This window comes from Neltuma alba, unplaced genomic scaffold, assembly GCF_004799145.2.
Source record: "Neltuma alba isolate B1F8T4 unplaced genomic scaffold, ASM479914v2 tig00011972_pilon, whole genome shotgun sequence".
NCBI classification, from domain to species: Eukaryota; Viridiplantae; Streptophyta; class Magnoliopsida; order Fabales; family Fabaceae; genus Neltuma; species Neltuma alba.
This window is the reverse complement of record NW_021636547.1, coordinates 62,741-89,807: the sequence shown is the minus strand read 5'-3', so window position 1 is coordinate 89,807 and position 27,067 is coordinate 62,741. Positions and strand designations below refer to the sequence as shown.

The 27,067-nt window shown below is 35.5% G+C and overlaps 3 protein-coding genes across 4 annotated transcripts; all 3 read left to right on the top strand.

Moving 5' to 3' along the window:
• The first annotated feature begins 229 nt into the window (after window positions 1-229).
• Window positions 230-4,167, top strand: LOC114720253 (uncharacterized protein At1g03900). Its single transcript, XM_028905890.1, has 8 exons — window positions 230-476; window positions 887-918; window positions 1,189-1,289; window positions 1,390-1,462; window positions 1,542-1,573; window positions 2,806-2,896; window positions 3,045-3,159; window positions 3,251-4,167. The coding sequence occupies exons 1-8, from the start codon at window positions 363-365 to the stop codon at window positions 3,548-3,550; spliced, it is 858 nt and encodes a 285-aa protein (XP_028761723.1). The 5' UTR covers window positions 230-362; the 3' UTR covers window positions 3,551-4,167.
• Window positions 4,168-5,917: 1,750 nt separating this feature from the next.
• LOC114720251 (uncharacterized) lies at window positions 5,918-10,919 on the top strand. Of its 2 annotated transcripts, none has more exons than XM_028905887.1 (5): window positions 5,918-6,055; window positions 6,834-6,939; window positions 7,361-8,057; window positions 10,113-10,267; window positions 10,347-10,919. In XM_028905887.1, the coding sequence occupies exons 2-5, from the start codon at window positions 6,844-6,846 to the stop codon at window positions 10,542-10,544; spliced, it is 1,146 nt and encodes a 381-aa protein (XP_028761720.1). In that variant the 5' UTR covers window positions 5,918-6,055; window positions 6,834-6,843; the 3' UTR covers window positions 10,545-10,919. The 2 variants fall into 2 exon arrangements, with proteins under 2 accessions (XP_028761720.1, XP_028761719.1); XM_028905886.1 differs by having other exon boundaries at window positions 6,805-6,939.
• Window positions 10,920-17,961: 7,042 nt separating this feature from the next.
• Window positions 17,962-21,522, top strand: LOC114720252 (protein trichome birefringence-like 39). Its single transcript, XM_028905888.1, has 5 exons — window positions 17,962-18,307; window positions 18,420-18,591; window positions 20,242-20,417; window positions 20,516-20,674; window positions 20,775-21,522. Exons 1-5 carry the CDS (start codon window positions 18,009-18,011, stop codon window positions 21,061-21,063), a joined length of 1,095 nt encoding a protein of 364 aa, XP_028761721.1. The 5' UTR covers window positions 17,962-18,008; the 3' UTR covers window positions 21,064-21,522.
• Window positions 21,523-27,067: the final 5,545 nt, after the last annotated feature.

Here is a 27,067-nt window from a genome sequence, read left to right as displayed (position 1 = left end):
TATTTTATTTTAATTTTTTTTCCATGAAACTAAATTGACAAACAGGAGGAAAAGTCAAAAGACCCTGTAGTCCTAACGAGGGGACCCGTTGGGACAATTCAGAACCGTGCGTTACTAAAGTATTCTCATCCGACGGTCCTTATTGCTCTTACTCAGAAGCCTCTTGTTGCTGCGTCGTTTCTGCCTGAGAGAGGGAAGCTGAGACGGCCTTCGTTCTGTTGAGTCTTCTCTCTGTCGAAACCAACTCGCAACCTATTTCAAACAAAATTAGATTCCTTCCGCCAAGGCCTTCCTCTGATTTATCTGTCGTTCTACTTGCTGCCTTGAAATCTGCAGTCTTTTTCTCTCTCTTTCCGTCAATCATGGCACAGGAAGAGGAGAAATCTGACATTCAGAAAACTGGAGACGAAAGCGAACAGATTGATGAGGCCATAGAGCTTGTTCTCTTTCAAGTGTCTGAATGTTACGTATATATAGTAAGTATAACTCACAGATCATCTTTGAAAACCAAAAACATTGAGCATATCTTGCAATTTCAAGCTTGTTGATGTGTTCGTTCAGAATTTAGTAGTGGTGAATTGGTCTAGTTGAAAATTGTGATAGGTAAATGAAAATTAAATTTTCAATGAAATGAGTTCAAAGGATCAAGTTTGATATTTGAGCTCAGAATCAAAATCTGCATCATATCCCCATCGCTCTCTCATGTATTTTTGCCGAATTGATATGGTATTATTAATAAAGCTTACGCCAATTCAGTAAGTCTGGGGGCAATACATTTTGAGATTTGTTTTAGTTAATTTTACTCTCATGCTGGGATGGATGACTTGAAATATTGAATTTTGGAATATCTGTAATGTCTAGCTGACGGTTACTCCAATGTGTGCAGATTCCCCCCAGGAAGAGCGCAGCTTCTTACAGGTTTCTGCTTAACTTTAAATTGTGACTCCTGATCTGCTATACTTGTGATCTGTTGAGTTTCTACTTTCTAGCTCGCTCTTGGTCGAAAAAAAGCCAACATTTTCAGCGTCCAGGAACTTCCATCTGATGACTGCTGTATTTCGAGACATTTATAAAATTATCTTCTACGAAGCAATTGAGTTTAAACTCTTTATAGTTTAGTGACTCAGTGCTTCCATTACTAATTGAACAAGTACCCCGTATCAATATTTGCTTATGAAATTATTTCAGGGCCGATGAATGGGATGTGAACAAATGGGCATGGGAAGGGACATTGAAAGTCGTTAGCAAGGGAGAACTATGCATTATAAAACTTGAAGATAGGAAAACAGGTAAGATTATACTTGAGCTGCTCTAATAGGATCATACATTTAATTCCTCTTTCATTTCTTTTGGTGTTTACGACATTTAAAAAATTCCTTATTTAATCAGGTGAACTATATGCTCGGGCATTTTTAAGAAATGGAGAGCCACATCCTGTGGAGCCTGTCATTGACAGCAGCAGGTATGTAAGACTGTTATTATCTGCTTTTAGTTGTAATCATGTGGTGTTCTGCTTCTTGACGCTTACTTCTATTTTGCAGGTATTTTGTTCTTCGCATAGAAGAGAACATAGGTGAGCCCCCAATCTAAATTTTGCTTTGCTTCTTTTTCTTCGTTCGTATTGTGCAAGAGCTGAGGAAGAAAAAATATCCCCCCAAAAGAAATAAAGGCAACACACGTGGGAGGAAAAGGAGCTGAAAAGGAAGAAAACATATCATGATAACATAAGAAACTGTTGGATGAGTTTTTTGAATTGAAGTCCAACAGACTGCGGAAGTATAATGTGCAATCATTTCAGTGATTTCCTTTTCCTCCTAGCTCAAAGTAGACAGAAAATTATCATATTAAGTTATCAAGAATTTAGCTTATTCTGTAGAAATATTGTCCTCCTAAGAGATGGTTTCTGGAAAGATGCTGGCTCGCATATTGCTGACGCATTGCCAGAAGCTGCCTTATCTGACATTTTAAATAGAAGATGGGATTCCTTCTAAGAGATAGTTTCCAGACATGTAATTGCTAGCATATTTCTGAAACAGTCCTCAAAGTTGCCCCATAAGATAGGACTAGGTCTAAGTCCTGCGAAAGGGCGGCAGTGGCGCTGATACTGGGTAGATCATAAATGTAACTTTAGGAGAAGGAAGGTGTTTAGTTGTGCGGTCCATAATTCACAGCTGCGCTTTCACTATCGAAGTAATCTTTGTATTTTCTAAATATACACTAGATGATCATGAAACTCATGAATGGTGCATCCACATGTTGACGTTATTTCAAGATTGTGAGTCCAAGTATCAGCATCCTCTTCTGAGGCCTTTTGAATTAATTGACATATGGCTTGGAAATGGTCAATATTTCGAGACTCAGAAATGTGACACCTTTGCATGTGTAATCTCCCAAATTCATTACAGGTTAGTGATTTGAGTTGAGAACAAATAATATGTCAAAAGAACGAAATAATTTAATGATTACTGTGAATTATGTGGTCTGCATCCTGGGGACAACAGATTCGGAGAGGCCTCTGACTTGAATAAGAATGGTCAACAAATTCCTCTTTGATTAGCAGTGAATTTACTATTTATCTATTATGAACTGTCTTTTAGTTCTGTTTCATATATATAGATTGAATCAATCATCTTAATTTCTTACTTTTAGCCCCTGCATGTTTGCCTTGCATAAGTGTACCTTTCCCCTTTTGGTATAGTAGTTGAAAGACTTGTGAGCTTTGACTCCGCAAATCCAATGCGGTATTTCTCTACGCTCGAGTTTTATATTTTCAAATTTGATCCTTAACAATTGGAAATCTTATAGGTGGCCGTCTCCGGCATGCCTTCATTGGTATAGGATTCCGAGAAAGAACAGAGGCTTATGACTTTCAAGCTGCCTTGCATGACCATATGAAGTATCCTGAACATATTTATAATTATTCTTATCTATCTGATTTGCCTGGTATTTTTCTTGCATTTTCCCCCTCAGTGGCACTGGGAATGAATACCTGACACTGTTTCTCATAAAAAGGAAAGCATGTATTTTCCTAAATTATTTTTAAGATATCTAAACAAGAAGAAAGAAGCAGAAGAGATGGAACAACATTTCCAGCAAACTTCCTCAGTTGATTACAGTTTAAAAGAAGGAGAGACTCTCAAACTGCAAATTAAGACGAATGTATTGGAATCTTCATCCTATGGTTATTCAGGCGCAATCTTTTTTTGATGACTATCATGATCAATGTGTGATCCTTTGTTGTTGTCTGCAGAAAAGTGGCCACAATATAAAATCCAAGTTGCTCGAGCAGGGTCAGAGCAGCACCTCAGAAGAAAAATTTGATACAAAAGAATCTAAACCACTTAGCATTAAGTTACCACCCCCACCACCCCCAGCATCTCCTACTGCTGCCTTACAGAAGTCTCCAACAAATTTCAGCCCTGAGAAAGCTCCCAGAGATGAGCCGCGTAAAGTAGACAAAGAAGACCAAGAACATATGAGCGTTCCAGAAAATCAGAGCAAGCAGGATATACCGGATGATGATTTTGGCGACTTTCAAACAGCTGGTTAACCTTGTTGACCACACTAACATGTCTGTGTTCCAGCACTTATACGTTTATCTCGTACGTTTCGAATCTTTGATGGTTACAAGGAATGTGTAAAATTGAGGGATTGTTTTGTGGTACATAACACAAAGTATGATTGTGCTCTGCTCAGATATTGAATACGCGTATCTTTTCTCCCGTATTCTTCTAGAGCAAACAAAGTTTCCAAGAATCCATCCATATACTTATTTGGAAATGGAAGGGTCGAATTGATCGTTTAGTATGGTTTTGTTGCGTCGTTCCCATGAATTGTTGAAGATAAACAAAGGCACAAGGAAACAGAAAGCTAGACGAGAAGACAAACTGTGGAAGCGGACGGCAATATGCTTTGTGGTAGCCGTACGTCAAAGCTATCTACGTTGCGGCTTACCGGTGCTCGTTATCCAACTTGGTGGATGTTGGATAACCCAATCCAGGAGACTTGATAAAGAGACTGGGGATTACAATTAATAAATATTTTTATATATTTATTTTATTATAAATCATTCATATATTTATTTGTTCATTGAAGATGATAGAAGGACAAGAACTTGCAAGAATATGTGTATCCATTTCATGGGGCGTGGCTTTTCCCCATAATTCAGATTCGTTCGTAAAATTAATTTTTTTTTAAAAAAAAAGGCTTTTTGGCAATTGAGGTTGATATTTCAGGAGGTGGAAGAGCCTACTAATAATCGAACCATATAAGCTTAAAGCTTGATTGCAAGTAACTTTAAATACGGGAGTTCAAAACTTCAAGACTGTGAAATTGGACGATACAAGTTTCTTGCTTCAAAGTCAAACTAATACCTGGTGAACTGCAGGCACGGGTCCCCTTTTACATGTATCAACCCATATTCATAAAACTTACTATTTGACATAAATTTTTTTTCATGTTTATTTTGTATATCGTAAAATTATTTTTAAAACTATTATTTAGTTTTCATCTAAATATTTTTTTTAAAAATAAAAGCATATTCTGTTATTACAATTTTTTTGCACAAAGTTCATCATATCGGTGTAGCTGCAAAATATCCCCTGCAATCCACAGGGTTCGTGAGAAATTAACAGCATAATAATCAAGAAGCATCATTCCCCTGTCGAGGGGATGATGAAAAAAATGAAATGATGCTACAAACTTCTTTTCTAGTACAATCAATAAAAATATCTGTAAAGACTCTGAAAATTTTCGATATACAAATATCATCACAAAAGAATGAATAGACCCGAAGAAACAATAAAAGTTTCAACTTTCACTCGTCCTAAAGAAAATTTTTCTTCAATGTATTGCAGTCACCATAGTTCTTGAGGTTTTTTTTTTTTAAATAAAAAATCTCATTGCCTGACATTAAATCAACTGGTGTGAAATATATAACTGCCAAATGCTTCTCACTTGTTTGAATAATAAGGTAGTGGAATCAAAACATCAAATCCCAGGAAAAAGCTTACCTAAAATCAGGTATGCTTTCGGATTTATATATGAATTGAAATCACGCTATAAACTTTCCCCTTCTTTAAATAAGGTGAACTTAATTTTTCACACAAGGCAAACGGTTTAACAATAATAGATACCCAATCTACGATTTGTTGAAAGCGAAATTTCTGTCCTCAATCAAGATTACACTGATTTTCTTCTTTTCCTTTGCTTATTGTTTTGCATATTATTATTTGTTTATCACAACTATTTATTGGCTCCAATGAATCTTTTCGAGATTCAATTTGCATATATTGTTTTTGCATAGTATTATACATATGTTTTAATTTATATTTTTTTATCAATTTTTTAATTTAGGTTCGAGTAACTGTTAAGCACATTACTTTCACGATTTAATTATTTACAAATTACAATTTAATGGTGAGTTTTCTATAAAAAGAGAAATGAATTACACTTTTATAAACCATATATCTGAAGGAGAAATAGAGAAAGGATTAAGATTTTAAAAATGAAACCGAATTAAAACTAAACCACCGAAGTACGAGTGTACCACACCAGGCAGGTGGAGAAAATAAAATCGAAGGCTTATCAATATTATAACAACATCTCACTGGACCACCTCACAAATTGATTTATCCACTGTTAAAATAGGTCCCACCATTCCCAAAAAAGGCAACAGAAAGAAAACAAAAAAGCCGAATTCTAGAATTATGAAACCACCGAGGGAACGGGACCCACACACCGGAAAAGTGTGCGACGAGTGGCGGGATGAGCCGAGGTAGCTAGGCATCGGAATCCACGTGTCAATCGTATGGCTATAATACGCTTCCCGCTGAGTCTTCACTCCATACGTTTCCTTTCCTTCTCTCCTCGGAGAACGCCTCCAAACTCCGAAGTCCTGATATAATTGTTTTTTTTATTGATCTTTTTTTACCTCTTGTTTTGTTATCGAATTAAATATCGAGCCTCTAGTCCTTTTAAAGTTTAAAGGCTTAATTGAATTGGGCAAGGCTCTTTCAGCTTGGTGGCGTTGGGTGTTCCTCCCTCCTCAGAGCAAGTAAGTTCTGAACTTTCCATGAAACAAAACCCTGGTGTTTTTCATTATTTTTCACCCTTTAGTTTATCGAGTAATAATATCGGAACTGGGTTTTTGTTTTCTGACCACAAGCTCTTTCCTTTTCGGTTAATATATATGGGGCTGTATGCCTTTTTGTTTTCTCTGATTGAATTTTGGTGGGGTCTTTTATTTTAATTATGGCTGTTCTTAGGCAAGTTTAAGCTTCTCCCAAGCCTTTCTATGACAATTTTGATTAAGAAAATTTGAAAGTTCTCATTTCATCTTTTGTTTTTACCTTTTATCGAGGCAGGGGAGAGGATGTTTGCAGTTCTAGACTGCTCTCTAAAAAGAAGCATAAAAATTTGGTATTTGTTTGGTAAACTGCATGAAGGTCTGGTTCGGTTTAGGCTTTACAAGATTGTATGGGCTGGTCAAGTTGTTGGTTGGTGGGAACTGGGAATGGGGAGTTGGGTTTTCGAGTTTCACATGATTAATTAATAACCTTTTTTTTTTTTTTTAATTCCCTGTATTTAAAAGAATGTTTTTTTGAACCTAAACGTGTTCTAGGACTGAACATATCTGCAAGCCATTTTATATCTTTAGAAATTGTACTATCTGATAAATGCCGATTTATGCATATGAAGTTGACCACCATCACTTCTGCTTCGCTATTGTGTGTGTATAATGTATCTGTGTGTGCATTATCATCTTGAAGATAATCAGCTAATAACGTCCTGATGTTCAAACGGTAGGATCATCACCTTGTTCATTATTCCAGCTAGGTTATTATGGTCACGATGGAAGTAAAAGGCATAACTTGGGTTGGGAATATATACCAGAAGTTTGAAAATATGTGCCTGGAAGCGGAAGAAATGATATATGAGGTATGCATTTGTTGTCCATTTAGCTTTAGCCTATCTTATAGCCACTTAAGCTTCCAGCGAGGGATGGTCAAATTTCTCTAGTAGATTTGTGAGTTCTTATAATAAATGTCATTAGAAACTTGAACTAAAATATGTGCATCTCCTCTAATAGTGGCGAAGGCTTCATATTTAGCTAGATATCTGTGGTATTCTTCCTTTAATTGTCATTAATCATTGGTACGGTCTTTATACGTATCATTTGTCATGTTATGGGAGTTTAATGTAACCTTTAAGGAAGCTTAGTTCTATCTATTTGAACTTTTTAGCAGTAGCTGTTGAATTGGTTTATAAAGCTAATGATTTGCTGCCCTGCCATGAATTTACGGTATCTAATCCACTATAAACCTTTTTTTCTTTCCTTTTCTTTTTCTTTTTGGGACAGGACACTGTTAAATACTTTGAGAATCAGGTGCAGACTGTTGGGGAAAGTGTTAAAAAATTCTATGCAGATGTCATGCAAGACTTGCTGCCCCCTTCTTGTGATTTGAATGAAAAAGTTGTGTCTGATTCTCCTATAGATCATGACACTAATGTTGAGGTCCATAAGAAGACAATTATGGGTCCCAAGGAAAGACCTTCAAAGGTTGATATCAAGCAAATAAGCAAGAATTTAAGGATCAATCAGGACGTTGATGAAGATGTCACCTGTGCTACATCTTATGAAAAATCTTGCAACACTGATGTTTTATTGACATCAGCTCCTGGCAACTCTTTCAAAGTGAACAAATTTAATTCACATGCAAGACAACGTGTTAGGAGCACAAATATCAGATCAAACCCTGCTCTAGCCAGGACAGTGGACGGAATTACTTCAACTGAAACAGAAATAGAAACATGCAGGACGTTGTCCAGTAACATTTTAAATGAAAATCATGATGTGCCTTTTTGTCCTGCAACCACCATTTCCAATCAATCCTCGGCTGTAGTAAAACTGTCAGACTTGGTTTCAGATTGTTGTAGTGAAAATGAAAGTTCTGAAGAGATCCCTGATCTTCCAACATTTGATAATAAACCTGCTGATGAAAATGAGATGAATGTGAGCCCTTCTTCCTCTTGTGTCCAATCTGGAGAACTAAATGGTGAGTATCCTTGCAGATGATTTCTCTATTTACCCCCTCCTCATATTTCTCCTCATTGCTGCTGGTTGCTTGGTATTGGCTTCTGACGTAACTATTATGTGTATTGTTTATCGTATTTTCTGCTACGGAAAGAGAATTACAGTCTGATTATTGTTCAGATAGTGCAGTCATTCTATCTCATCCAGATATTAATGCGTATTCCACGGGGGTATAGACCACCTTTTGTTGAATTTCTGGAATTATATCTTATTGCCGGTTGTTGTGTCTTATGGTGCATGAATATCATAACAAAAGAATTCTCACTCAGTATCATCTGAGAATTCTACAGGAATCCTCTAGTTTTATCGTGTTACTCACCAATTTAATTATTTTCTTTATATTATTCTGAGTATATAAGATAGATCCTTAAAGTTTCTTAGAAGTTTTAAGCTTTGCCCCTCTGTTATATCTGATATGAAAGGTAGAACAACATCTTCTGATTTTGTAGCACTAAATGCAACATTGGGGGTTTTAGTTCAAAAAGAGTATGAGGCGGAGGTACTAAGCTGTATCACTCTTAGGAGGTGTTTGGGTGGAAATAAAACCATGGTTTTAAAAGTACTTTTATGATTCATGAAGTAAATATGTGGAGGAGTTTGTCTCGTTTAGCGGAAAAGTGCTTTTTAAAGCACTTTTGAGGGTTGCCAAACACTTAATAGGAGAACTTCTGATAATCTAGGGGGATCACATTGAAATTTTTAGAAGCTAGAGAGACAGTGTGTTTTAAGACTAACAGTAAGAGTCATTGCCAGCACACAGTATCGTAGGCATACTTTGGATGGATTCTCTAGAAAGCTGTATCATCATTCTTTTCATGTGTTCATATGTGGAGGTCTTTGCTTGGAATTGGACAAGGATTGTTGGCCAAAAAAGGGGAATCGGATGGGGATTGTTTTATGCAGGAATCAATGTCTAATAAGTGAGGCAGAGGCTTTAGGGCTTAAAATAATAGTAGTTTTTACTGGTCTGTCCTACTTCACTTTGTGAAATTGGAGAAAAGACACAAAGATTGCAAAATTCTTTGAACAACATACATTATTCTTTCGTGAAATGGTGAACCCCCTCCTAAGAAGTAACTTATTCACATCAAATAAAGTATCCAACTCATTCAAATTACCTCTCTCTACATTATATACACATAAAATTTGGCTCAGGCAGATAAAGAAAGTTTTGCCCCAACTTCTTAAACGTATTTGCGTTGTCATTGTTCTTTCTATCTCAGATTTCTCTCACTGAGGTTACAGCTAGAGGTCACATATGAAAAAAAATATGAACAATACAGCAAAATGTTTTTTATGTGAATTTTCTTATTTTTATGTGCTGCACAACTTACATGGCTAAGAAAGATATTGGGAAAGTTAAATTTCTATTTGATATGAATTTCTCCCAACACTTGCTGTCAAAGTGTTATCACCTTTTATGCATCATGTTTAACCCATCCCTTTAAATGGCAAACACAGCCAGCCATAAAAGATAGTCAGAGATTTACCACCGTCAACTTGAACTGACAACCTGCTTGAAGCCTTGGGAGAAACATACCCTGAAAGCTAGCCTGTAACATTGGAGAGCCCAAAGTCTGTAAATCTGACGTCAAAATCCCATGGTTTTAGTTTGGGCATCAAGTCCCATATCTTGCAATTGGATTCTAACACAACCCATATCAGAGGGTGGACATATCTTAATGACGCACATCTATCAACTTCCCGTACAGATCCATCTCTGTCATGCTTACTTCTATGGGGTCATCTACTAACAATGGTATGAGATATCATGCCCACTAACATTGTCCTCCATTGGGCATTATTTAATCACCAACAACCCCAGCCTGGGTGCCATCTCTGTATCCTGAACAATGGCACAATGATTTAGGAGACTGACTGATTGGTGTACCAATATATGCTGCTGCTGCTTATATTGTGTTCTACATGCATGGATATTTAAACAGATATGAAGTTATTTGATTGCATATTTTTCTTATGCCGCTTTATCTAATATTAAGACTTCAAGAAATTCCAGATGGCTGGAATTTCGAAATTGATTTTGTGACAGAAAAGGGCCCTGAAGCCATGGAAAAGGATGATGAACTGAAGCTCGACCAATCTTGTGTCATGGTGAGTGGAGATGAACTCAGATCAATCCCTATGGCAGGGGATAATCCAAAGACTAACAAGGTACTCTCTCTCCTCCCCCCTCCCTCCCTCTCTAGCATCCCTTCTTTAACTGATTATTACTATTATCTATTTTTTGAAGAAAAAGATGAGGCGGGTATTTAGCTTAGGTAAGAAGTCTGGAAGGAAGCAAGAATATGAGCAGCTTGCAGCATGGCATGGGAACAGAGAGAAAGTCAAAGGAAACTGTGTGGAGGATTCAGAAGCAGCTTGTGCAGAAGGGGATCATAAGAAACCAAATCTTCCAAATATCTCTGAATCTGAGTGGGAGGTTCTTTAAGTATCACCGTGACAAAGTCATGCATGCACATATATTGCCACTAATATGATGCTTTTACATCCACTCCCCACCTAGTCCTGGTGGAGCTGTGATGGGTTCAATTTCCTACAATGTTTATATCTATGCTGCCTCTAAACTTCCTTACTGCCACTCTTCCTTTTGCTTTTATTTTCTTTTCCTAAGAAAGGAAAGTAAGACAAGGGAAGCCTTAATTTGGCAATTTTTATGAGAACATCCAAAGAGGAGTTCCGTCTATCCATTATATGACAGTTAAATAACGAAATGCAACTTATGTATTCAGATTCTGTCTCTGCTTGCCATTGCAAATTGCATGGCCCTTCTGCATAATAATTTACAAGGATAAGTATTTCATTCCGTTTGCTCCGAATCCAGATTTTTTTTCAGGTAAAACAAATTGCCCTCGAGAAGAGCTGGGTTGTTGCACAAAGTTTAAGATTTTCTATTTCATGTAGTTGCGTGCAGTTGGAATGGAATACGTTCTGGGAGATAATGATGACCATTGACGATTAGATTAGAAATGTAGGACTTCTGTAAACAAACGAAATCTCATCAAATGATCACATAATCACGGGCTTATTACTTTTGACGGTTATTTATCATTCGACGAGTGTTTTCCTAAATCCTGATAGTTGATTTTGTACAGTAAAATAGGCATATTTTCAGGCTAAGTCAGATGATACTAATATAAAACTGGCTCGACTTGATGGCTGCTCATTACGCTTGTAAGACTTGCGGGTCCTTTCTCAATACAAACTCTGGAATTTAATTGTATCAAGTTTCTGGGCAAAAGCAACAATGAGCACTCATCGATACTTTTTTGACAATCGAGTTATTTATTCACAAATTGCTTTTGTTGAAAAAAAAAAAAAGGTCATTTATTCACATGGACCATGTTTTCTATAGTTCAGATCTGATTGTGAAAATGCGAGGGTATGAGCCCAAAGGCCTATACTTGTAACGTTTGCCCTTTGTTTTGATCCGACGGGCCTACGTTGAAACAATATGAAGAAAATTTTTTTTCCCCAATTGGAAGGGTTTTCAGGTCGGTAATAATTAGAAAGGTTTGAACCTTACATCATTACTTACATCTTATTTTATTTTTATCTAAGCTAATAATGAGCATGTTTAGCATGGCTTATAAACAAACAGTTTTCTAATTGTAATTTACAAAATATGATATAAGTATATGAGGAAATTTTATCTACAAAGTAATACCAAACGGGGCCAATATCAGGTAGCTTATAACGCCCCTAGTTTTATGTAATTACATCTATAGAAGATTTTGAACATTTTGTTCTTTCACACACGTTTCAAATAAATCATACTTTAAAAAAGATATTTATATAATTATTGGAAAATACTCCGGTCAAATTATTTATATTTATTATGTTAAGTTCTCTAGTCACGCATCGTTATATATCCTATTTTTGAAATATTATTGTTTAATTATGGATTCACATGAAAAATTTGTGATTAAAAAACTTAACATAATAGATATAAAAAATTTGATGTGAGTATTGTCCATAATTATTATATACTGTTGGGCTTATTATTTACTTCTCTAGTCTATTTATAAACCACTTCCAACATATTTCATACAAATCAAGAAAAACCTTAAACTGCATTAACTTTTCATTAAAATATAATAACTTTTCAACTTTACCCTCATTTAATATATACGCCTTTCAAAAGAATAACTATCTATATTGTAATAAATTAAGGATAAAATAGTACATTTATGCTAAAAATTTAATAAAGTGGCTTATAAATAGGATCAAGAAAAACCTTCCCTCCCTGTCTTATAAATAGGACCAAAGGAGTAAGATATGGTGAGTGTATGGTTTTTCAATTATGATGGGACTAACACCCGGCTGAATTTCTGATTTTTTTTTTCCCTCGTAGAGGTCACACTTTTATTAAAATATAAGGAGGAAGATAAAAGTCTAGTTTTCCACTTAGACAAAAATCAATATAAACCTTAAGTAGAAGAATATGTTAAGGGTCTTGGTTTCAACGGAGCTATTAGTATTTGGCATGATGATGAACGATATTAAGGCCTGCCTGCCATTATTGACTTGTGAAAATTCAAAAGGAAAAAGACAAGAAGAAGATGCAACACATGGAGAAGAAAGCTAAGTATCTAAGAATTTTTACCCATTCAACAAGCAACTTGTGTTCCAAGTCCACAGAAAAGGGAGAATGGGCCAGGCTTGTTTTGGCAGGCATGGCCCACACAGCCCAAATTGAAATAGAATTATCTTCTGAACAAAGATAACCACATTTCTTTTTATCCACCTTTAGCCAATAAGATGAACGCAAAACACGTGTGCACCTAAGCATCTATTCCTTTCGTTCATTATCGTCAAATTAAGAACTCCATAAAGTTGCTTTGGATGGCTTTCTTCAATAAAAGATGACAACCCACAGAGGCAAATAGGACCTACATGAAGGCCATTTTTATTATACACTGCGTCTGTTTTATTGTATATGTGATTTTAAAATTATAACGTGCTCATTACAAAGACAAGTAGTTACATGAATGAACATTATTAAATGTGTTATGATGGAGGACGAAGATAATTGGTAATGAGATTTCATTAGGTTGGTGTAGATAATTACGAATGGAGTGCAATAATGATTAGATAGCTCAAACTTAATAAAGTGGTCAGAAATTAGTAATGATATTCCCTTCCGTCTACTTATTGTCCTACCATGTGTTTCTTGTCAAATCTTTCAATTTTTATTTTATGCAACATTAGTTAGCCTTTTTTTTTTAAAACTTGAAGTAAGCCAATTTAGATACATAATTTTTTTAAAAAACTATTCTCAAGAAAAAAAGTATTTTTGATGTAATTAGTATTTGAAAATGATAACAAGTGTATAAAACAGGAAGACGCAAAGAATCCATGTGAAGTAATTAAGCGGATCTATAATCTGAGCTACATTATGCTTATTCAAAAACCAATATTATACTAATAAGGGTCGAATCCTGCTAGTAAAAAAAAAAAAAAGAGAGTCGAATCAGGCTAGTATCTCACATCGATAATTTTTTGACTAATATTATCTCCAAAAAAAAAAATACACGTGCTTATAAAACCAAAAAACTATTACATTGCAGAAATTTGTAGAACATTATCAAATGTTGGAAAAAAACTAAGAAAATGATTATGGATTACTAACTAATGACTAATGTGACTTGATATACAATGTAAGCAAAATCCTTTTCTTTTTTTGGCCCCACATTGGAATATAAAGGAGCAAAATGTTATGCAAACACACGTTTTATTATTTTATACTCTTTGGTCCTTAATATATTATCTAATTAAGAAATTAATGTTGATCTTATATATAAGACTTCTTTCACAAGTTTATTAATTTTTTTCTAAATTAACCCTATTGATATTCTCTCAACAATAATTAAGCAAGAAAGGAAGGGAGAAAATTAAGGAAGAAGTTTAAGTTGTTTTGATTAACCCTATTGATGAAAATATCATATTGACTAATTTAACTAATATTTTTAATCTATTCAAATTATTTAATTATTTTTTACATTAAGTATAGGAGAAGTATATATAAAGGATGATGGTTGGATTAAAACTTTATCCAAGTTTCAGAATCAAATGATTCGGCATGTGAATATAAAATGTGACGTTACAAGTAATTGAGCAATCAATGGTAAGTGCGATGTCATCATTAGAATAAAACAATGTGATGTTATTCAATGTCAATATTTCAAAGTTTGATGGCGTAAAGAATGTGTACATGTTATGAAATATGAAATAATTAATTAAATAATAGGGGGTAAAAGGAAAAGTGAAAGAAACCGGTCATTTCACAAGCTGACAAGCGGGAGTGAGAAAAACGCAATTTTGTGATTCATACTTTTCAATAAACGTCCCTACGCTGCATTAATAGCTCTTTGTCAATTTCCCTTATCTTAATGGACTGTTTGAAATGATCCAAATGGGAAAAACAATAAGACGTGGAGGGAAATATGCCATGTTTCTCTGTGAGATGCCAAAAGGGGTATAGCGGGAAAATGTCGGGGATTAATGTATACAGGAGATGCTAAAGTGATACTCCTCTGATCTTAAATATAAGACCCTTATATTGATATGTATAAGGTCTTTATATTTAGGATTAGAGAAGTATTAATTAGTCAAGATCTTAGATTAATTGATTAAGATTAGATATGAATTAAGTAAGGACCCTAATATACGTAAAGTATTTATTGTCAATGTGTTGTAAGAGGTGTTTGGATGGAAACCAAATCATGATTTCAGAAGTGATTTTACGGTCTACGTGGTAAATATATAGAAGAATTTATCTCGATTTGCGGAAAAGTACTTCTGAGAAGGACTTTTTAAAGTATCCAAACACCCTGTAATGTGAAAGGATGTTGCATCCTCATCGAGAGCGAGGTCATCGAGAGCTAGGGTAACTTGGTCCTCGTGATAAATCGCTTTTAGAAGGGTTTATTGTGTTCATTATCATTTGTTGAGTTGATCAATGCACGGTGTTCATCATATTCTTAACAATGTAGGTGTTGCTTTGGTATCAATATAATGATCCACCAGCTATTGTTTTTTATTATAAAAAGTTGATGATTCTGGGTGGGAGAAAACATGCAGATTCAATGAGTTTAAAATTTTTCCTTGCTTCTAATAAAAATTATTAGGAGTAACTTGCAATGGAGACCTGAGGGAGTGATTGAGAAAGTTTAGTATTTATTCTCTCCAAACAAATCCTCAAAGTTTGACTTGTATATTTAATAAAATTGTTAATAGAAAAACAAATATTAGCTAAAAGTCATATACGCTTTTCTGTAAGTGGGAGGTCCCGGCGTTTATAATATCATACTATTAATATCTACCTCTTTAATTAAAAAATAGAATAGAATAAAATAAAATAGTGCCTGCGTGAATAGACGTCTCAAGTTGCAATTAATTGGATTTTAATTTGTTGCACTTGCACAAAAACGAAACAATGTCCCTACCCACGTCTATATCCAAAACATTAAAGTCTTATCCTATGGGGGCAGCCTTCATGGCACATTGCTTCATCAACACTAAACTCTGATTCCAAATAACTAACCACACCACCCACCCGACCATTTCAGTGTCATTGAAAGGCCCTTTGTCTTCACAGTTCAATAATCAGAGCTTGCTAATCATACACCTCTCATTAGCTTTCGTCCCTTCCCACCCTTTCAAATCACTCAAATACACATACCCTCAACTCTCATAATTGCTCAACTCATCAAAATATAAATGCTCCTAAAAAATTATACTCAAAACATTTAAATTTGATAAATTTTGCAACGTAGAACCTTAAAAAAATTATTATTATTATTTGTTGCTTTCAGAGACCAAAAGATTGCTTTTTGACACCTACCCGTCATTACAAAATTGGTAAGACATTGGACATGGAACATAATTTTTGCAGTCATATATTATAAAATAGCTTAGGCCATCCATGTTTCCACTAGTCACATTATCTTTTGTTCTTTTTGTATTGGCCTTATCACACTAAGTTTCTTCATCAAAAGGATTATTGATTAGAGGCTCCAGTTCATACCAAGTCCATGAACTCAATTTTTCAATTGTTGGTTCCTTCACTTCAAATTTTTCTTTTTCATGTGAACATGTTTATTATTATTACGATACCCTCTATTATTCTGCTGCTACGTACAGAATAATTATAAATGTTCATATGCATGCATCCATGTGTAATGTGTTTGTGCGCGTATCAAATTTAGTTTAAAATAAAGCTTCCTTTTTTTTGGAAAAAAAATTATTTGAAAATAGGATGTAGTGAGGGACAACTCACCCTTGGACTTTGGAAACTGTAATTTTCAAGTAATGGTTGGTGGGGGTGCTAGAGTTCAGTTTGGCAAGTGCTCTGAGTTTCAATAGAACAAAACATGGAGGTCACTTACCGCCTTCCATTTAATTTTCCTGGCCCCTCCGCTTTTGTTCTTTTCCTCTTTTCTTTTCTTTTTCTTTCTTCCCCATTCTAAATGGACGAAAATATTCCAAACGTGTTAAGAAATATGATAAAATAGCAGGAGAAAGATTTCTCAAAGGATGGTTCCTGCAGATCTTGACTTATAAGTCGCAGAGACTTTTATTTATCTTGTACTCTGAACTTATCTGCTTGCAAACGCAGGTAAGTTTGTCTTCTACTATACATAGAATATAAATATGGTAATACAGCACAAAAGTAGACTTGTTTATTTATTTTATATTACTGGGTTTGGACTAATCCAAAATTCCTACCTTATAAACTAATCAAACTTTTTACCGTGAAACCATAAAGCGTGATTTCTAGATAACGAAAGCTTCATTATGTCTGTATGTTACCTCACCAGACTTTAAAAACATGATTCAAACAAATTCTCAAACCTTCGGCTAATTTCTTGTCGGTTTCACTCTGCCTCAATCGGGTGCGTAATATGGAAATAGTGTTCTTTATGTTCCTCACCATGAGAATAAGAATCTTTTGGTTTATAATTTATGTGACGAGTTTAATGCTTCTCTATTTAATATTCTCGTTTGTAGAGCGTCCTCCGCGGCCTTTATGCCAAAATATAAAAGCTCCGTCCAGATCAAGCTGATCGGAAATAAATATACTAGGTGTGAGAAAAACGTCTGACACTGATCAACCTTGTCACGCAGATTTAGCAATTAGCATAGATTATTTTTCTTTATAGAATGCAACTAAGGCCTATATCCTGCACGCCGAAAACCCCCATTTTTATAGGAAAGAAATCAAAGCAGGCTCATGAAACAATGAGCTGAAAATGACTGGTCAAACCGTGTGCACTTAGTTTAAAAAAACAACACAGATAAGAAAACAAAAGACGAAATTGAAATGAAACTCATAGCAGGGGCTGCAGAAAAAGTTAAAACTGCAACAAGAAGATGAATCAAATTACAGAAACAAGGAATGCTGGAGCGAACTAGATTAAATTTGATATTTTCTCCTAATGCACATAAACTGATCTTACTTTACTTTACTTTATAGAACTTGCTTTATTTGTTTAAATATTTAAATCACCCATCATCCACCAGAAATTAGCTTTAGAGCGCATTTTATATTGTGTCTTTCTATGTGAAGAAAAATGCGGCCATTATTTTTGAATCAAGCTCATCATGATTCCAGATCAAGAATTGGATCAACCCCACATGCTCATGGTTTAAAAAAGAACCTGATTTTTATGTGAAGTTCCGTTTACTGTGCCAACAGAATAAGAATATTAAAATAGGAAATAAATAAAAAAAGTGCTCTGTTTTCACTCCGTTTAGTGGACCCCTTACGTACCCACTTCCTACGCTTCTGTGTGTCCCATACACATTTATATATAAAGGTCATGCGTTGGACAACTTTGAGCACGCTGCTAGTGTTTTTCTTTAGCACAGAATTCTTCCCGAAACCCAAGAAATGGGTTTCCTCCTACGTGTTCTGTTCCTCTCTCTGTTTCTCACTCCGTTTTCGCACCAAACAAAAGCAGAGGACTTGGATTCCTCCTTCGGTAATGCAACCAACCTCAGAGCTAGAGAGCTCGCAGGTGGTCGATGCAATTGGTTCCGAGGGAAATGGGTTTACGACGCTTCGTATCCTCTCTACAATCCTTATTCCTGTCCCTTCATAGATCACCAGTTCAACTGCCAGAAGCATGGTCGCCCTGATACCATGTATCAGAAATATAGATGGCAGCCATTTTCTTGTCCCTTGCCAAGGTATGTACTCACTTCCATGGAATCACATACAGATGCTTCATGTTTTGTAGTGCGCTGATTTCTGTAGCAGAATCTCATGTTTATTTTAAAATTTGTACGAGCTTTTGTGCAGGTTCAATGCTTTGAATTTCCTGGAGAAATACAGGGGCAAGAAGATTATGTTTGTGGGTGATTCATTGAGCTTGAACCAGTTCAATTCTTTGGCTTGTATGATTCACTCTTGGGTACCAAACTCCAGGACGTCCACTGGACAAAAAGGCGTTCTTTCTTCGGTCACATTCGAGGTTGGTCTTTGCTTTCCCATTTTTGAAAAATTTGAAATTTTTGCATTGGAATGATTGCTGTATTGTCATTTTCTCTTTTTTCCTTTCCAACTTTAAGTTCAAAACTTGCAAGCCATTTGAATCTGTTTGGTACAATTCGGTAAGTCTTGAGCTCAAATAACACTTGATCCGGTGGAGCTTTTTTTTTTTTTGCCATTTTCCTATGAAGCAAACAAGTGATTGAAGTTGGAAGGCTTTTTCTTTTACCAGGAAACGTGTATTGTTGAAAAGTTAAATAATTTGATCAATACTCAACAAATGTTTCTGACATTTGATCCCAAAAGCTAGACACGATTCCATAATTTTCTTGGATCTGATCTTGAAACACGGGGGAAAAAAATGACTTGCTCTCGTTATGGTTAAAGGAGGAACCTTATATTCTGCAAAATTCACCTAGCTTGGTTTAAAAAATAAAAAAAAAACTTATTTGATGCAGAAAACATCGATCTTTTCTGAATTTGCTACCTCACCCTTTGCTTTATAGAGAAACTGTACGACACTAATGAATGTCCGGAACAGCAATAATTGATGCTGAACATGTAAGTTTTGTCTTCCATATCGCCGTATGGTAAGCGAGTCATGAGTGAAACAGAGACATTGAATCAAACCCCATCTCCTTTTGCTGATGCGTCTGTCTGTAAATTTAATGATTGATGATAATTAGATAAACATCTTTCTTATACATATCAAAAACAACACATAAGATTGCATTTAAAAGAGAGCGTTAATGGAACTGTTCATGTGGATCCTGTTTCTTTGTTCGTCTCTCTCTTTTTCTTACATTATAGTGTGCTTCTATCAGAGGGATAACTAGAAAAAGATTAAATGTGAATGAATAAAACTAAAGGTAAGATTGATTTGATAATTTTTAAGGGTCGAATCGTGTAATATATGTGGCGCTAGATTGTAATGACAGATGGGTAGGGACCATATGTAACACAAATTAGACGCACTTCTCTTCTTACACGGCTTCGCCATTGAAGGGTCAGTGAGTAAACTGGAAAGCGTCAAATTTAGGACCACTTGTTGCAGACCTATGTTTTCTCTCGTTTCAACCCCGTGGGTAATGGTTTGCTATATACTTCATGTCCTCTACACAAAATTATTATTATTATTATTATTATTATTATTAATAATAATTTACTGACATGATTGGACCTCACTGGCTTGAAAGGCAATCCAGAGAAGACCGTAGGAATGGCTTAAGAAGCTATCAACTTTTATAAGGAATCTATCAGTTGTTAATTGATGTTACTGAAAAAAATATCAAAACAGTATTAATGATTTTTGTTAGAATATATACTTTATTAAACGTGCATTTTAGTTTTATTTCAATATTATATATTTAATGTCGAAAACTATAAAGTTTATATTTTTATTCATGGGATTTTTTTTTTTAATCAACTACCTAAGCATGTTAAATACTTGTTTTACACCTGCACCTTTCTTGATGGATTGGGATTTTCTCCATGCTTCTGTTCATATTCAATCTCATCGATCCGTTTAATTTAACTGTTTAAGATTGCTAATTATGACATTAAACTAAATATGTTATTCATTTAATTATTGTCATGAACACGGCTTATGATGTTGTGGTGATGAATATTGCAGGACTATGGACTGAGTTTATTTCTGTATAGGACGCCATATTTGGTGGATCTCGACAGAGAGCGAGTGGGAAGAGTGTTGAAGCTTGACTCCATTAAAAGTGGTGATGCTTGGAGAGGCATGGACGTTCTCATCTTCAACACTTGGCACTGGTGGACTCACACAGGCTCAGCCCAACCGTAATTCTTCATATCCTTAATTACCCTAATTACGCGGTTTCAGTAAACTCATGTTTGCTTTATGCTAACGTTGATCAAACAAATTCTGAGCTTTCCAGGTTTGATTATATTCAAGACAGACACAGGCTGTACAAAGACATGAACCGCATGATTGCGTTCTACAAAGGTTTGACCACCTGGGCAAGATGGGTTAACCTCAACGTGAATCCTTCCCAAACCAAGGTCTTCTTCCTGGGAATTTCCCCTGTTCACTACGAGTAAGCCCTTTAACCTCATTAATACATATACAGACTTCCAAAGTGGTCTTGAATTGTGATGTTTAGTAATCAAGTTGGATGTAACTTGATAATGAAACAGGGGAAGAATGTGGAACCAGCCAACAAGTTCATGCATGAAGGAGAAAGAACCATTCTTTGGGTTGAGTTACCCAGGAGGGACACCAATGGCGTGGGTGGTGGTGAACAAGGTACTGAGCAGGGTGAAGAAACCAGTGTATTTTCTGGACGTGACGACGATGTCTCAGTACAGAAAAGATGCTCACCCTGAAGGTTACAGTGGAGTTATGGACACAGATTGTAGCCACTGGTGTCTTCCAGGCGTCCCTGATACCTGGAATATTCTTCTCCATGCCGCTCTCTTTGGGTGATCATTCTTACATTATATTATATTAGTATTATCTTCTCATCATTATAGGAAAACCCTTTGTTTTCCACTAGAAAAATTAATCATTTGCCATTCATGTGCTCATGTCACTGGGCAATAAAAAGGGAATAGAGTAGTGATGATCATCTAAGTTATGTGATTTAGATTTATTTACTTGATTGGTAACTCTGGCTTCTCAATATGTATTGGGGAAAGATTTGCCTGCATTCTGTATATGAAGAAAAACTCAGACTGCAAACAAGACAAATTATCAGCAAAGCAAAAGCATGCAGTTCAAGTTCTGGGGATGCAAAACTCGATCCTTTGCTTCTGATTTATGGATCTACCATTTGTACTGCTCTGTGTTTTTTTTTTTTTGGATAGAATATCATTTGTAGTTCTGCTATTGATGCTGTGAAAGTGAAACAATAAATAATAATGGAGGTATACTTTCGTCTTTGGAGGTTTTAGTGTTTTACTTTCTGCATTGAGATTGACAAAGACAAGGATTCGATGAGTGTTGTTTTGAGCCTCCCAAGCCATCGTATGTTTGGGCTTTCAATTTGGGCCTGGATCCAAGCCCAAGAGAGGACCAGAAATTGCAATCTTAGACACTCATGTTTCAACATGTCCATCCCCAAATCACAGGGATTGGGTTTAATAGAATAAATTAGTTTCTCACAAAGTGATAAATTAGGTTCAAATCTTCATTGAAAGAGTGTCACATTTAGTGCTTGATTGCTTCAAATAGGATTATTTTCAATAAAAAGATGCCTATACATAACCCAAAAAAAAAAACTGTTCCCATTTGGTATCCCTAGTGAAAAAAAAGATAAATAAATAATGAAAAGAAAAATTATTTTATGAATGAGACATTTTTACTTTTTAGGAAGAAATAATAATATTCTCTTGTAATTAAAAAGATGGCCATGAAATTATATTGATAGAAGCTTTTAGGTAAGAATGAGGAGCTATAGGCCTTGGGATTAATCAAAGTAATTTAGTGGAAGGGAACGGCAATATATTGACTAAAATCCATTTTGTTAAACAATTTGATGCTCAGAACTTAAAGTATGAAAGCGTTTCCCTTTGAGATGCTAGAAGGACACCTACAAGGCGCATCAAGTAGCTGTCACAATATCTGCTTCTTCAACACACACACACACACACACACACACACACTCTTAACTGGTTTTGTGAGCCGCCGTGTTCTTATAGGATTGTATCACGCGTGGCCATGGATTTTAAAACTCTGAAATTACTTCAGTCTTTTAATGTGATCTTTGGAAGGCGTTCAATATATTAATAATCGTCATTTATATGTACGTAAATCTTAGATGCATGAATTCACATTACATGTAATTAATTCTCAAAACATTAGCTCTCTCTTTCGGATCCAATTACATGCATGGACGAAGAAATGTACATATATAAATCATAACGAGAAAGGATGGATAGGAGTTTCATAACAGAAGCCCCCTTCAGAACAATAAAACACTAATAAGTGACTTTCGATTCATTGTAAGTTTAATGATCATTCAAGCACCTTTATAGGATTAAATCTAGATCTAAAACCAATCTGGATCTCTCTGCTGGCTCTATACCTTAGTCACTTTGTATAATAGAAAAAGGAGCAAGGTGATGATGGTGGTTAAGGGGGAAAAAAAACAAAAAGAAAAAGAAAGAAGGGACAATAAGTAGCTATATATATATATATATATATATATAGCTCACTGCAGGGGAAAAGAAACAATAACGACAACACATGTGTGTGTGTGTGAAGTCCAGTGCCTAGATATGAAGTGGTTTCTGAGATTAAAGAACATCGATCGCACGTAGGTGATTATATATCAAGGTTGTCGATCGTATATATGAGCATTGCTAGGTCGTATTAGATGGAGGTGAACGTCGCCAGTGGTGGCGGCGTTTGGTCCTTCAGGCGAAACCCTATCCGATGGAGCAGCAACGTCGTTAAGCCTCAGTCGTCTTCCTCGAACACCAAACCCTAATCCATGCAGAAACCGCACTTGGCTTTCTATATACCCTACACTTGCAGCTTCAGTACCCTCCGCATTACCCACCACCATCAACAACACTATTAGCACAAGTACTGATGACACTCGTGCAGCTACTCCTGCATTCGCCATAATGAAGTACGAAACTTGGAGGATATTAGCAGTCAGATCTGGGGTAGTTTATGGAATGTGATGGCCTAGTTCTATATATTTATATGCAGGGGACAGTTCAGAAGAATATATTTAATATTAGTGTTTTTTTTTTTCTGTTCATTAAAAGAAGTTTTGGTTGAGAGAGGATGGTGGGGGCATGTGATTAACTGGAATCCACATCTTTTAAAGTCGCGGAATCCTCCAAGGTCAGATATTGGTCGATTGATTAGCTCATGCAATGAGTCATAAATTATAATGTTTTGGGTTTTTTTATTTAATTAGTTCGTATATATACTTGTTTCTCATATCCTTTGAGTTGTTTTAGACAACTTGCCTCCCTTTGTTTGCAACGCTTCTTCTCCTAGCTCTCTACTCATATAAGGCAAGGCATTGCTCTTAGTTTATGTTGTAAATGTAACTCAATATGAATCCTATGCTATTTTTCTAGCTTTTTTAAAGTACAAATCATTTATCAAAATTTTATGCTAAAAATAATATGTTAACATATACTTGATTTCAAATTAGATTTAAGAAGTTTTATTTGTTTTGCCTGAAAAAATGATTTAAAAAAAAAAACTTCTTTTAGTAAAAGCAAATATTCTATTACGAACGTGGGTATATTTATTACAAAAATATTATTTAATATTCGCAGCATAATATAAATTTCTTTAGATTAGTACTTGCCCCAGCATCTTCACTAAGTTTTTTTAAACTACAAATGCCCACCCACAAATTAAACTTGCCACAACAGTATGTGTTTCCTGTCTGCATTCCTTTCTCTTCCTACCACACGCATGCGCAATTTTAATTTGTTAATGATAGAATTATCATACCATGCTCAGAAACTTCTCGTATTCTTTATGATTTATCCATTTATTTTATTCATTTAAGACGATCAGCTTCTTCATGCAGTAATATTATTTCAGTTGTTACTTGATGATCTAATCAAGTGATTATGGTGGAAGCGCAAAAATATATGGCAATCGATCTATAGATATGATATTGCTTATAACAACCAGACAGATTACTGGGCTCTTACGTGTTCATCACCACCCAACTCTTCAAACACCTCTTAAAAAGAAAGAAAAGAGCAAACACATAACAAAGGTAACAGTAAAACTAATTATATAAAGATGCATAATTTGCTACTGAGGCTGCAGAACACTGGGAACTGAAAGCACTCGATCAGAGCTTTTATTGGAAGATGTGAAAGGATCACTATATATAGTCTATAGATTTTCAAGCATGCATCTAATAATATGTATGTCAGTTATTATGTTGAGGATCAGGTCCTCCAGGTGAGATTCTATCTGAATTATCAGCTGTGAGAAGAGGAGTACTACTAGTGTGAGAAGCTCGAAGGTGCACTGGTTTGGAAAGATCAAAACCGTCATGCTCATAATGCAGAAGGCGATGCTTCCGAATCACTAAGTGGCCTGCAAAAACACGTCCCTCCGAAGCCGCGAAGAAGCCGGCTGAGACCATCATGATTAGGACTAGGACAAGTACGGACCCTACTCGTGCTTCACCTGTAGCAGCCATGCAGAGATCACTGTAACTTAATGATGAGAATCGATCGAGAGGTGAAGTGGCTTGCAAGCTGATCCTACGCACTATCTATTTATAGGAAGAGCTTAATCATTTTTTTAATTTTTTTTTCTTCTAGCCCGAGGATAATTATCATACCAAAGGAAACATGAATATTGGCGTATATGGCAAAGACGACTACTTTCAAGAAATATATTTGTAAATTATGCGGATGTTGATGAAGTTGTTAATTCATCAAGGGGAAAGTAATGAAAATGTTTCTTTTTTTTTTCCTTTAAATTGTGGGACCAGATATAATTATACTGGAATTGTGAGCTCAAAAGTAGTGAGCTTCACACAATTTTTTTAAGAGAAGGAAATTTGTTTTTAGATTAGTTTTGTTTTGAGTATCTTTTTCCGCCGTTCACTTTTTTTACCGTCGATTGGCTAGAAAAATCTCTCATATGATCTGGATTCCCTATGATTTGCTAAGTTATGAGGTCATTTATTTTTAACTTGATAGTAGAAACCAAGAACAAAACAACAGAAAACACAATGCCAGAGTGTTCGATCGACCACGTGATTTATATGGTTCCTAACATATATGCCAAAATCTTGCATAAACATTGGGCCACCTTTTAATTAAGCAAGCTGCATGAAGATTTTCTTGTTTGCTACCATCTCTCTCTCTCTCTCTATATATATACACACACATATATATCTCATTCTCTCACCTTCTACGTACTAATAGATCCTCTGAGATGGGGAGAGATACACATGTAGCACGATAGGGCATCATATAGGTTATGTGATAAGTATTAAATAATATATGTATTAATATTATATCTGTATTATATCTGTATTAATATTATCATAATTTAATTAGATGCAGAGGAATTAAGTAGGAGTCAACATAGGCATGGACCTTTGGAGTTATAGGGCACGATTAATCAGGATAATCAATCAATAATATGGAAAAAACCAGGATCAACTTGTTGACAGAGAATTTATAATGGACTGTTTTGTCTCCCTCTAGAAACTTGACTATCCCCTCGGAGGCTTAAAGGTCAAATCTCAGTCTATAAAAATGGAAAGTTAGCAATTAGAACAAGATTCAATAACTAATGCAGGTGGCGGCCATTATCATGGGATCAAACTTTTGGCGCCTAAACCCAGTTAACACTATTAAGTCCTACATAGTGGCTCCACCTCAGCTGGGGACTGCACTTTTGCTGAAGACTCACTAGCGATATGTTGTTTCTTGGGAAAGTTAAGAATTAAGAATTTCACAAAGAACAACAGAACGAACCTAACAAGAGGATCCAAGCCATTATTCACTGTGAATTTTTGCCCATTTTACTTCCAGTTCATGTTATATTAATGCAGTCACGGAGATCTGAGATCATGGCGATTGTCATAGGAAAAACCCAAAACTGAGTTTAGTGGATTGAGCCGCCGTACATAAAGAGATCATAAGAAGCTCAATTGAACTACAAAAATTCTCTCTAGTTTTAGCTCCATCGGAAAAATTGGAGAAAAATGAAAGCAAGTGCTAAAGTCTATGACGACGACTCCATTCAAAGAATTTTAAAAAAAAAGACAGAAAACTCTAGGAAGACTGGAAGAGATACTCAAAAGATCTCTCTCTCTCCCCCCCACACACACGCACACATCAAGCTTTGTTCTTTCCGCATGGAATTCTTTGAAGTTAATAATTAATTGGTTTCATATCGCTAGCTCTAGTCATTTCTGCAACTTGATCACGGTGCTTGCCTTCGCTTTAAATTTTTAAGTGGAACAATGGAACAACAGCTGCCAAGTACCAAAATGATTCACTCAATGCCCGTCTCTCACATACTCAACACTAGGTGCCTAGCTAGTGCGATTTGATCTTAGATATGCATGTATAAAAGTAACTTTTTGGAAAAGATGTCTAATAAAGCGTCAAAAGTAAGTTTATGAACGAATATTAGCAAATGTTGAAAATTTAGCACAACTGGCTTCCCCACTACGCTATTTTCTGTGGGTACCGGGTCTACACACACACACACACCCGCTTGCAAGTTCCAGCCGCGTATATAAACCCAAGGAGAATATTAAAATTTCAAGAGTCAAATCTTGCTAATAAGGATATGTATACCAGAAATAAAACTGGACGCTATAGTATTTCTTGCCTCATATCAAAGCTGTAAACTTGTTATTTAGGAGCTTGGAGATGGACTATAAGCTCATAGGAAAACTGTGCTACATAATTAACTGCAAACAAGTCATTCGCCTTTGCAGCATAGTAAATATCAGATATTGCAAATTGAG

What these genes read in the sequence shown, in the direction of transcription:
- LOC114720253 (XM_028905890.1), top strand. Translation starts at nt 363, where the DNA reads ATGGCACAGGAAGAGGAGAAATCTGACATTCAGAAAACTGGAGACGAA. An exon ending in AAGAGCGCAGCTTCTTACAG is followed by an intron (nt 919 to 1,188) that starts GTTTCTGCTTAA and finishes AAATTATTTCAG; the next exon opens with GGCCGATGAATGGGATGTGA. An exon ending in GCCTTGCATGACCATATGAA is followed by an intron (nt 2,897 to 3,044) that starts GTATCCTGAACA and finishes ATTATTTTTAAG; the next exon opens with ATATCTAAACAAGAAGAAAG.
- LOC114720251 (XM_028905887.1), top strand. Translation starts at nt 6,844, where the DNA reads ATGGTCACGATGGAAGTAAAAGGCATAACTTGGGTTGGGAATATATAC. An exon ending in CGGAAGAAATGATATATGAG is followed by an intron (nt 6,940 to 7,360) that starts GTATGCATTTGT and finishes TTTTTGGGACAG; the next exon opens with GACACTGTTAAATACTTTGA. An exon ending in CCAATCTGGAGAACTAAATG is followed by an intron (nt 8,058 to 10,112) that starts GTGAGTATCCTT and finishes AAGAAATTCCAG; the next exon opens with ATGGCTGGAATTTCGAAATT.
- LOC114720252 (XM_028905888.1), top strand. Translation starts at nt 18,009, where the DNA reads ATGGGTTTCCTCCTACGTGTTCTGTTCCTCTCTCTGTTTCTCACTCCG. An exon ending in TTTCTTCGGTCACATTCGAG is followed by an intron (nt 18,592 to 20,241) that starts GTTGGTCTTTGC and finishes TGAATATTGCAG; the next exon opens with GACTATGGACTGAGTTTATT. An exon ending in CACACAGGCTCAGCCCAACC is followed by an intron (nt 20,418 to 20,515) that starts GTAATTCTTCAT and finishes TGAGCTTTCCAG; the next exon opens with GTTTGATTATATTCAAGACA.